This window comes from Penaeus chinensis, chromosome 36 (genome assembly GCF_019202785.1).
Source record: "Penaeus chinensis breed Huanghai No. 1 chromosome 36, ASM1920278v2, whole genome shotgun sequence".
In the NCBI taxonomy this organism is placed as follows: Eukaryota; Metazoa; Arthropoda; class Malacostraca; order Decapoda; family Penaeidae; genus Penaeus; species Penaeus chinensis.
Window position 1 is genome coordinate 18613654 of NC_061854.1, and position 12500 is coordinate 18626153.

Sequence of the window (12500 nt, forward strand, 5' to 3'; positions counted from 1 at the left end):
TTTTAAGAGAAAATTATAAATAACCTATATATGAGTCTCAGAAGTTGCCATTACTGTCTCAGAGAGATACCTGTTAGTTAATATTAAAGACTATATTTGAAATTAGCATTATTTTTTCTCTTAGATCATACATTGAAAACACCCCCACAAAATAGGAAGCATTAAAAAGATTGAATCTTTAATCAGGGATTTCTTTTCCATAGCATCCACTGAAATTCTTAAATGTTATCAAAAACTTCAGAGTGAATTGATTAAAATGGGTCTATCTTTGTTATTTCTAACCTTATTCTTTTACAATACTGAGTATCTTAAATTAAATTCCTCTGTGAAAATTAATGTGAAATTCCCCTTTAATACTCTCACAGTAGAGGAGTACATTGAATCTATTATTTTCCATTGAGAATATTGTAAAATGTCAGAAAAACAAAATGGAGATCTCGTATAAACTCTTTTAGGAAATATTGCACAATTGTGCCAGTAATAAAACATATAACTTTCTAAGAAACAAGAGCTTGTTTTCTATTATCTACTTTCAAATTTTTCAAACTTTCCTAGCTTCAAAATATGTTCTGCCACAGCTTCTAACTCATGAAACAGTGAAATACAAGTTAGGTGACACCAAACTACTTATGCGGTAATTTTGTAGTTGATAAAGAACAATCAGCCGATATTAATAGGTTTTGTAAGTGCAAACTAATGTGGTCATTTCCTATAATAACAATTAGGAAAATATTGTTACCCAGTTTCGACGTAGTGCTTAATTTCTTTTCTTAATTTTAATCAAATTCTAGAATTATCATTGCTTAGAAAAGTGAGAAGCAGATTCCTTGAGGTAGTTTGATGACTTTTTTCATTGCAGTGATACAGTCAATGGTGATAAAAGCACTGCTATTACTTGTCAATTTATTTTGTAAAACTGTAACTGCACATATAATATTAATATTCCTTGTATATTAGTATAATTGACCTTATTGTAATTACAGTTACACTTACTTGACAAACATGACTATTTTTTGTGACCTGATGATATGCACAACCATAAGGTTTTGTATCCAAGGTTATAAAACTATGAAATACCGGTAAAAATTTAATTTATTCCTCTTGCAAACTCATCATAAGCCATTCTATATCTTTACTTTCCCTCTCCATCAAAATGATAATTCTACAAAAAGCAGAATAAAAAAATAATGAACATATACAATGGCACTTTATTTATTATTGAACATTTTTATACCTTCTCACATCATTTTCATTTGAACACTAGAAACACCCAAGAGCCACAGGTAAACAGCTCATACCCAACTCTTTCACCTAGATTGATATCAAAGGAGGGAATGCATCCTTTTTGCTAACAACAAGCTTCCTGTGAGCATGGGAAATGTACCCCTTCATCCGACCATCGTAGATCATGTTGGCCAAGATGCACTCTGTCTCATCTAAGTCCACATCTTCAACACACATCCACTTGAGACTCTGCAGGAAGAACGTAATCTCAATCTGGTGGGTCCCAAGCATGAGGTACCTGCGAGGAAGAAGGTATATTATTTAGTTGATTGTAATAATGAAAACAGGATTAATGAAAATTACATCAATAGGTATGATGTTGATTGATAATTATCATAATAATAATAAAAAATTGATCTGTTAATAAGGAAATTAATTAATAAAGATAACATGATGCTATATGATGCTATACACAGTTTTTAAGAACAAGGGAATGTATAACTGAAAAGCTATGCCATATTATATTAATAAATATACTTACACCTTCTTAAATAAGTTTCTGAAAGCAAGTGTTTTCAGTTTCTCAAGAATAAGGTAGATTCCTGCACCAATGAAGAAACTCTTGTGCTTTGTCAAAGTCTCTGACAAAAGGCGCACATTTCCCTGCCGAACAGATGCTACAACTTCACGGAACTCTGGCAGATTGTATCGTTCAAGTACAGAGAGCTTTGGCAAGTAACCCTAAAATGAAAATGATATCTAAAGATTAGGAACAGTGTGTACTAGAAATATATATATATATATATATATATATATATATATATATATATATATAAAATAGTAATAGTAATAAAGATAACATAATCATAATAATATTCACACTCATAATATAACAACATTAGCAAAAGTACTACTACTACTAATAAAACAATGATAGCAATAAGAATTAGTTTTTATTAGGTACACTATTTCTTGTCAAATCTTAGAAATCTGTGACTGGTAACTTTTATTTGTTCTATCGGTAAAAATTTTAAAATGAATACTATTAATGCATTTTATTAATTCTACTACCTTTTCTTAACTATGCTATCTTAGATATAATGTACCCTACATCTGAAACAATAAAAAATGATCTGCTTTACACAATGATGTCAACCATTTTCACTTGAACAGGACTTTATTTTAAGAATTTCTTTTGCAAGCTTGTGTACCATCAGTTCCACAAATCTTCATATATTTTAATGTCTAACAACATCTCATTTCCACTGTTTTAGGACAAAAATCATATAATCAACTGTGGTTCACTATCCCCTCCAGCTATGAAAGTGTAAGTAGAAAAATCCTTGTGACTAAATATGCTATGGATGGTGTATGTGGATTATAATTCCTTCAATATATATATATTTTTAATTGTAACAAATATTTCATTATTTCCCTTTTGCTTGTTAAAGGCTGAAAAGTAATGAGAAAATAAATAAATAATTCAAATACCTCTTTACTCCACACTGCATGATACAAAACAGTTCACTTACCAGCAACATTTTTACGGGAATGAGGTAAATTAGGATGCGTCTCTTGTTCTTTCTGCTTCCTTTATGGCATCTTTGAAAGGCAAATGAAAGTGTAGCATCAGCTGAAAGAGACATATACATGTGTATCTTTAAAGGGGAAAAAATTGTTGTCCTGTGTCTTATATTTCCTAATCACATGTATTTAAAACTACGGATACACAAGCTAGTGTTATGGGTTTTACAGCTATGCTAACAGGTATGAATATTTCAACTTCAATATCACTTCTATCTCATATACCCGGGCAAACACAATATAATACACTGTAACTTTTTGTTATTACATATCATGATAAAGGTAAACATCAAATGCACACCTGACTTAAAATCTGAATCAAACATGTCTTTTCTGCCTGTGTAATATTTGTAAGTGATGAGCTGGGAGAGCGAAAAGCGATCCTTGAACGCCAGTGCTTCAATTGCACGGATCATCGGCTTGCACAGGTTGAGTTTGTTGATTTTGAAGTATATCTTGAAGAACTGATTGACCAGGTACAGTAATCCCCATCGCTTTGTACAATCTTCTCCTGTTCGCCTGTGTAAAATTAAAAGAAAAAGAAAAGAAAAGAAAAATAAGAGTTAAATATTTAGAGAGCAAAGGGTTTAATATACAAATAAATTTACCTTTATTATCACCATTCACAATAAAAGGAGAATCACTGTGTACACAAACAGTTCAAAAGTTAAAATGATAAATACTACATTTTGAACTTTCCAGTAAGGTAAACTTTCTGTACCCTTATGATGTAAAAAGATGTAAAAAGTTAACAGAAAGATAAATTACTGCTATTACTATCATTTACAGTTAAACAGGAGTCACTGTGCAACATACGTGTCAGCAGCGCACACTCTGAAGCAGCTCATAAGTGCTTCAGCGGCCTTCTCTAGAGTTTCTCCAGGCTTGCTTTTTCCTGTACGTGTTAACTCCTGATCTGCCGCCAGTGCAAATAACCTGTAATTAATGGAAATATTGTATATTTTTTCAATCCAATACACATTCTAATTGATCTTAATTACATGCTGATGATGTAATTAATTTTTAATTAAAATGATAGTGATAATAGTAATAGTAATAATAATAGTAAAAACAAAAACAACAACAACAACAAAAATAAAAGTGATAATAATTCATTATCAAGTAATCCCATGAACAACCTTAACTGAACCCAATTCCCTGTATGACAAGAATACATGTCATGCCCAATGTAATACAAGTTTATTTATTGTAATTACACAAAGAAGGCTCTACAAGTGTTTAATCACCAAGGAGTTGGTTATTAGTCCTATGTATCTCACCTGTTTACCCTTTTCCTTGACTTTTGGAAAGGGTCTTTTACATTATTTCATTGTCTGAAGATTTTAAAACCAATTGAATAATCATAACATCAATAACAGTAATATCAGTATCAATGTCAACTGTATTAAAAAGAAAAACACATCTTCCCGCCAATTCAAGGAATAGTGAAATCAGGATCGTCACTAGGGCTACTGATAGACTCCTTGCCGGCAGAGCACGCGTGGAGCCATCTGTATGTAACAACATTCACAACAAACTACAGGGGGCAGAACATAAATCCGGGTGAATGGGTTAATAATGGAGGAGTAAACAACTTGGGCAATTTTATGTCCACTCTTTTAACCCAATGCTGCCAGGGATGACATGTACTTACAAAAACAGAGCCACTGTTAGTTTAATTTATTAATTGTCTATACACATGGAAAGTGCTACATGTACTAAGTCACCAATGAGTCAATTAATAGCACTACCTATCTCACCTGTTTACCCTTTCCCTTGATTTTCAGAAACACTTTTTTTTTTATCTCATATTGTGAATTAATGTCTATAATATTATAGTTGTTATAATATCTATAATACTAATTACAGCATTATTGATATCATTAGTAAAAAAAAACAATTTCTCCCATTGCACAAAACAATACTACAGTGACCACAGCATTTTCCCAGGAGCATTGGGTTAAGATAAAATAAGGATATGTTTAAGGGGACCGTCCCTGGGTTTGGGGGGTCGAAAATGAGTTATGCCCTGTTTCAGACTCGTATACTACTGTAGAATTACCCACGTGAATATGAACTCCCGTGAAGAAAAATTAAGTGGTCAATCGAGGGCCTAACCCCAGACAACTATTTCGCTGATCAGCAAATTTCACAGTGGGTTGGTAGCCCATGATACTCTCTGAAGGGATATTTCAACTGAGTTGAGGATTTTTCCTCATCTCAGTTGAAAGGGGACCAGGAACCATGAGTGGTAGGTATTAGCTTTCTTCTTACTCTCCCTTCCTCCTGTTGTACACCCTGTTTGCTTATGGGTGATTACATAAGAGCATATTTATATTTACCCCACACCCCCCCTTATCTTCCCTACCTCCCATTTTCAGTCGGGGGAGGGGGGGGGGTAAAAAAGAAAATGGGACAACCGAGGTGGAGGGTAATATGAGGAATACAGGACTCCTGACGGCAGAAAGACGAGTTTAGAAGTGCGTGGACGTGATATTACAACGTTATTTTATGGTCACGTGGATCACGTAGTTACGGCGCAGGATGCCTTCAGTGCTATATTATACTGCATTTTGTGATGCTGTGCAATAACTATTGATCCGATCTGAATGAAATAAAGAACAAGAGATAGAGCAATGGTTGGGCTTTCTCTTATGTATAAAGTAACCAGTAAGCAAACGAACGTCAGTATGCGCATAGAACTATGTATGGTGTTTTTAAAATTCAAAATATCTATTTTTTATGAATTTTTAACCTTTTTTGTCTCTCCTTTTTTTTGCAGTTATGTAACACGCGATAATTTTGAAACAAATTAATGAATTTCCAAATTGGAATACGTTGTTTTGTTTATATGACCTAGAGGTTTTCTCAGCAAAAGTAATATAGAAAATTAAATGATAACTCTGGGACATGAGAAGGCTAGAGTTAACGTAACTTTAAAAAATCGATTTTTCGTTGCACTTACAATTCCCTTCGGTCTAATTACATAAAATTCAGTATAAAGATGCGTAATAAAGTACTCTTTCATCCTACTAAATTTCATTAAAATCTGTAAGACCATTTTCAATTTTTCAACAAAAAAGTGAAAATCGGCATTTTCTCAGGGACGGTCCCCTTAATCTTTTAAAGTCACATAAAATCTTCTCATACTATGAGAATTTTAATTTTAAACCTACCGTAGGAAATATTTTGTGAGCACAAAGCCTGCAGAGTAAAGTAACACAAAATAAGGAGTAAACTTGTATTTATAGAGTAGACACTTACCTTAAGTCTAAACATGCATTGTTCATCATTGGAAGCATCCACTTCTCTTCTTTGAACTCTTGCAGAAACCGGGCTATAGAATGTACAACGATCATCTGTGTCTTCCAAGCTTCTACACAATCTCCAGAACTTGCTGCCCACACTGCTCTGAAATAATGATTTATTCATATTGTATGCCACATTGCATTCAATATCAAACATTTAAAAGACTTTCTAAAACAAAATTTCCTGCTGGTAATACTGGCATTTAATCTTACATACCACTACAATTGTGCTAATTCTTGAAATGTGTTGCTATATATATCAAGTAATGCTAATTTGATAAAAGTTATTGTTCTGTCATTTCTACAGCTTAATTAAAGATGTTCCTGTCTTTACTAGCCAATATCATTGCTAATTTAAGTGACATTACTGTCGAACTGCAACTTTTCCTTTTTTCTTTCTTCTGAGTCAAATAATCATCTGGAATATCTCAAGGATACATGTATGTTAATGAGTTAACATACATGTATATAACAAAATGTATACATGAGAACATTCCATAAATTGAGAAATTCATACTGCAACATCTATAAATAGATTGATTGATCTCCTTTCACAGATGGAAAAAGAAGTGAAATACAAGTACAAACACAGTAATATGTGCACAGAGATCAAAATTAAATTCAGACACAGTAATAAATGAACACTAAGTTTTCAGTCAGATTACATTGTTCACTGGATGATGAAACTGAAATGGAGTCTATATTACCAACTGAAAGAAAAAGTCAATTAATTTACCTTAAGTGCCCAGCAACAATTTCTGCAAGAGACTGATCGATGCATCTTTCTACATCTCGCTCTGGCTTTTCTATCATCAGTCTTGAGCTCATAACATGAGGATCTCTAAATGATATCAGCTCCTGTGATGAGAAAATACATTAATTATATCATGGGGAGTTAAAAATTTCACTAAAGAAAATATTTAAATTTAATAAATATAATAACAATTATGTTCAAAATACAGCCCGCAGTGACTTTAACATGAAAAGCCTGAACTGGTTTGACAGAGTACAATGAGGTTTGACATTTGTAGAGATGTTGTCTTCTACACATTCACCTTCATAATAATGTTTGAGTTATAATAACTAAAAAATATAAATAACTGTACTCACCCCCAGAGTTTCTCCATCCTGGTTATAAAAGGCTCCTTGTACCTGTGGAAACAGCAATTCTAATATAAAACTTGTTTGTCATATCATGTATCCAAAAAGACCAACATAAAAACACACTATATGGGAAAAATGGATTCTTTTATATCTAGAAATCTGACCCGAAATATTGACTATAACTGAGGTAATATCAATATACTTTCAAGGAGAGAGAGAGAGAGAGAGAGAGAGAGAGAGAGAGAGAGAGAGAGAGAGAGAGGGAGAGGGAGAGGGAGAGGGAGAGGGAGAGGGAGAGGGAGAGGGAGAGGGAGAGGGAGAGGGAGAGGGAGAGGGAGAGGGAGAGAGAGAGAGAGAGGGAGAGGGAGAGGGAGAGGGAGAGGGAGAGGGAGAGGGAGAGGGAGAGGGAGAGGGAGAGGGAGAGGGAGAGGGAGAGAGAGAGGGAGAGGGAGAGAGAGGGAGAGAGAGAGAGAGAGAGAGAGAGAGAGAGAGAGAGAGAGAGAGAGAGAGAGAGAGAGAGAGAGAGAGAGAGAGAGAGAGAGAGAGAGAGAGAGAGAGAGAGAGAGAGAGAGAGAGAGAGAGAGAGAGAGAGAGAGAGAGAGAGAGAGAGAGAGAGAGAGAGAGAGAGAGAGAGAGAGAGAGAGAGAGAAAGAGAGAGAAAGAAGAGAGAGAGAGAGAGAGAGAGAGAGAGAGAGAGAGAGAGAGAGAGAGAGAGAGAGAGAGAGAGAGAGAGAGAGAGAGAGAGAGAGAGAAAGAGAAAGAGAAAGAGAAAGAGAGAGAAAGAGAAAGAGAGAGAAAGAGAGAGAAAGAGAGGCCCACTAACCCATTTCTTTTCCTACCTCTCTCTAGGATTTTCCCTCATTAATAAAGCAATTGTTTATATTTTTATTTATTTTCCTAACTATTGATTTGCCTCTTAGTACTTTTTCTTCATAAGGACAAGTGATAAGATTATTATTATTATTATTATTATTATTATTATTATTATTATTATTATTATTATTACTACTACTATTTTTATAAAAAAAAAAAAAAAAAATACACAGATCTTATTTTTATGATAGACCTGAAACAGTAATTTTAGCATATTTGTCAACTCTTCTGAAAATGTCAAAAACTATTACAGTGTTTACAAAGTGACTCCATCGTCCCTCCTACTCCAGCCAACCAACTTGGAGTTGTAAGAATCAAAAACCTTCCTACTTCGGGGCTTTGTCCAGCCCAATCCCCATATTTCCCAAACCTGGGGCTATCTGCTAACCATTGTGGACTTAGTCTCTGCACAGCATTTACATTACCTTTTTTCTTAATTTCTGACATTATTCTTTGCCTGTGCATTTTATGTCACATATCAGTGAGTGTTTTTTCTACCTTTAGAAATGTCCTTAGATTTTCCCTATCTTAGCAAAGTGATTATGTATATATAAACCATATAATAATTTAGTTCAATTTTACACAGCCATATAGTACAAGGTAAATTTTGCTTGTTGTGGACATTAAAAAAAAATAAAACAATTTGCAACCATGGTATTTCTTGTAAAAGTTGTTAATAAGAAAGTTGTTTGATAAACATTTACATAAGAATTACACTAAGATATGAAAATTCTAATTACACTGTCATAAAGAAGGGGGACATTTACATTCACTGATTCATGAAATAATCTGTAATGGCAAAGAATAACACCAGAAATGAAGAAAATATTTGCAACAAATGCTGCACAGAGAGTAAGTCCAACATAATCAGGTGGGGGTTTAGGGGTGAAACCCTTGATTAAAGGTTTTTGGTTTATCAGCAATATTTGTGGATTCCCATAAATGGCTGGTGTAATAGGGCTAATGCTCATATTCAGAGACACTTGGGACACCTGAAACAGAAAGCTGGACCTGCATGTCACACCTGTCAGTCAATCAATGTCAGCTGTCTTGACCATGATTGGCTGAGGGCATAATATGTAGGTCCAGCTTTCCATTTCAAGTGTACAAAGTGTCTCTGAATATGAGCTTTAGTCTCTGAGGGGTGCAGTCACTTTGTAAAAAATTACCAATAGTTTCATAAATATCCAAGGAACATATAACTCCAATTTCATTTACCCTTTCCCATGAGTATTCTGACAACTGTTAATGGTAAGGAACTCTTCAATATCATAAATAAATGGAGGGAATTTTGGTTTTCCTTCTGGTTATCATAACAATATCAAGTAAATTATACAAATAATTATACATCTAGCTATATCTGGTACATCACTCATTGGCTAAACGTGATAACTTCATTAGAAAAAAATAAATACATATGTTTAATGTTTGCAATGAATAAAGTCAAAGAGTCTGGGTTTAACTCAGAAGTTACCAACTTGGATTTTCATTAAGAAAGATATAAGCTACCTTGCTTATATCATGTGCAACAGAAAACAACAACAGATCATGCATGTTATACTGTAAACAACTGAAATGAGAAATAGTAATTGGATGATTGGTTGTCTGAAAACAAAAGTAAATTGACCCAATAATTCTTCTTCTTCTTCTTCTTTTTATATAGAGTTTTAGACTTTTAAAGTCTATATTCCCTGGATCTGTCACAATAATTCATTATACTCTCTATACATATATATTTTTGTCCTTTAAAAAAAAAATACATATCAATTCTCTTAAACGTACATATGTAAGCAACCAATCTCCTTTCTGAATTGCTATGAAACATATAACATCTATGCAAACTAATCTATAATTAGTTAGATATTTACAAATATAAAAAGATCTACCGTAGCTTAAAAAAGAAACAATTAATAGAGAACACAAATTTCCTTCAAAATATATCTAATATACCGGCACAATAAATACCCTCTTACCCTCTGAAAGTAGTCATTCAATGACATTCCAGCCATGACTACGAAGAATGGATAAGGAAATGAAGAGGAATAAATAAGAAAGCTTGAGTATTACTGCTTTCAATCACGAGTCGCTCCGAGGACATTTGTAAACAACTAGTCGGAAACTCTTTGGCCGACTTGGTTTTAGTAACTATTTCGTGGATGACTTTGAGTGGGGTGTGCTGATTGTGTTTAATTATTCAGTTCTAGATGGTTAATTTGTGTGAAATAGTATAGCAAAATGGGGAAATATAGCACTTTATGGTAATGTATTTATAAGTTAGTTCTCTAAAACACTGCACGCTATTTGACATACATATCATGTTCAAAATAACCGAAAAAATCAATTAAATACTGATAATGCATGTAATAATAATAGAATAATAAAGATTCTCGAAAATCGCGCATATTTTTTTAAAAATCCAATTCCGTTCGCATGTGATAAATCAAAGTATTTTCTCTTGATACATCTAAAGAGTTGACAAACCCCCCCCCCCAAAAAAAAAATACTAATTAAAAACCCTCAATACCTCTATCTATATTTTGTTTTTGTTTTATAAAGGAAATAAGTCCTTAGATTACTAAAAAAACAATAAAGAAATATAACTCCGTTCGCATAACATTAAATCCATTGAAAAAAATCATCTAAATACTCCTTAAGCTTTAAGAAATACACACAAAATAAGAGTGAAAGTAGAATAACCAAAGATATCCCAGTAAATTAAATAAATCCCCGAAAAATAAGCCAAGGGAAGACATAAACGGCGTTCGCATAAGACGCAAAATTCGTCTGCAAAAACAACGTCGGATTCGTGTTTGTTATTCTCTCGAGGCTCTCCTCCGGGGCGGAAAAGGCAAGTTTTGTCTCATTTCTTGTGATTTTATTGATTTATATTTCTATCTGTTGGTTTGTGGTAACGCTGTAGTCTTTGTATTATTAGTTTGAATCTTATCTACTGGTTTTACAGGCATAATTCACGTATATTCTTGATGTGTTTGGTTACTTCACGATGGCAATTTTGCTCCAACAATTAATAGCTGTTAAATTGTTGTAAATTCATAAACTAACAAGAAAAGAGTTATGTCATATATTTTCAAGATCTTAGAACTGTCATTTCATAGCTCAACACAACCAGGAAGGTCAGGGCAGTTAATAATAGACAATGATGGAATTTCACAAGGAATGCAATGGACGTCAAGAAATTTATGCAATAGTTATGCAAAACACTTTTAAGAATAATATTGGAAATCAAAATAACTGTAATTATTAAAAAAAAAAAAAGATAGTGTTTATTACTCCACAAGACTATAAAATAATAAACAATCCATAGATTCAATTGTTTAACTATTTCTTTTCGCATCAGTTGCCTATGGAAGGTAAAGTAATTATTTATTTTGAATAAGAAATTCAGGTGGTGCTCTTATTCTATCATAACCTCCACAGCTTACGTGCTCCAGCGAAGGTTATCAAATATCCTCCACATATATATTAGCAAGGTTTCTTATTTAGCATTAAATCACCTGTGTGGCCTATAAGGGGTTGATGATTTGTAGAGGCAGTATTTCACAAGTGGCATCTAGCAGTCAACGATACCTTTGGCTTCAGTTTAGGCTGATGTCAAAATATTTTCTTTTTGATCTCCCACTATAATTTACTTACTAATCTCTAAGAATGTTGGAATCATATAACCTAGATAGTTTTTGTGTAAGAATTTAAGGGATATCAGATTTGTGTGCTTCATATTACCATGAATGATTAAGGTTGTGTAATTTTGGTTATGTTATGTTATTTATATTTATAGTTCCTCACCAACATACTACATAATTAGAGTTCATATTTGAAATTTTTTTTATCAGGTTTCTCAAATATATATATACGGAATTATAAGTGAAATATGCTGGTTGTCATCAGTGCATGTATATACTATTATATCATCATCATCATCATCATCATCATCATCATCATCATCATCGAAAAGCTTTAAAAAGATGAAAACTTAGGAAAAAAATATGCAAAACATTGTCTTTACTTATTGAACGGACTGATTAATAATCGTGTGGGAGATGAATGGATTTAGTTCCATTTTATTTAGCATTATGTAAACACTCTATCACCAATTAATAATACCCTAATTATTTCTCATATAACAGATGCTTCGTCATGCACTGCTAAGAATTCAAGCACCCTCGGCAGCCGCAGTGTCGGCAAGGGGCAAGAGCTCAGCGGCTGGAAAGGGCCACTCGATCAGCTGGTCCACGGGTGAAGTACAGCACCCAGCCCCTCCAGACTGCCCTGTGGGGAACAAGGGAGACTACCCACAGCAACTACCAGATGGAAGTTTGCAGTATTTTGGATTCCAGTATTACCCAAGGTAGGGTAAAGGCCATAGAGAGTTTGATTATGAAATGCTGT

The 12500-nt window shown here is 33.5% G+C and overlaps 2 protein-coding genes across 2 annotated transcripts in view; one reads left to right on the plus strand and one right to left on the minus strand.

The window, feature by feature from the left end:
- Nucleotides 1-1074: 1074 nt before the first annotated feature.
- LOC125044735 (PCI domain-containing protein 2-like) lies at nt 1075-10212 on the minus strand. The gene is made up of 9 exons (XM_047641616.1): nt 10067-10212; nt 7227-7268; nt 6853-6974; nt 6073-6219; nt 3625-3744; nt 3110-3327; nt 2757-2857; nt 1766-1965; nt 1075-1522 (listed from the first exon to the last, which is right to left on the minus strand). The coding sequence occupies exons 1-9, from the start codon at nt 10100-10102 to the stop codon at nt 1312-1314; spliced, it is 1197 nt and encodes a 398-aa protein (XP_047497572.1). The 5' UTR covers nt 10103-10212; the 3' UTR covers nt 1075-1311.
- A 660-nt stretch (nt 10213-10872) lies between these two features.
- Nucleotides 10873-12500, plus strand: part of LOC125045021 (39S ribosomal protein L30, mitochondrial-like) — a 5685-nt gene continuing 4057 nt past the window's right edge. Inside the window, exons 1-2 of the mRNA XM_047642053.1 lie at nt 10873-10941; nt 12239-12459. Coding sequence (XP_047498009.1) covers nt 12239-12459 — 221 coding nt within the window. The 5' untranslated portion in view covers nt 10873-10941. The remainder of the gene's footprint in view (nt 10942-12238; nt 12460-12500) is intronic.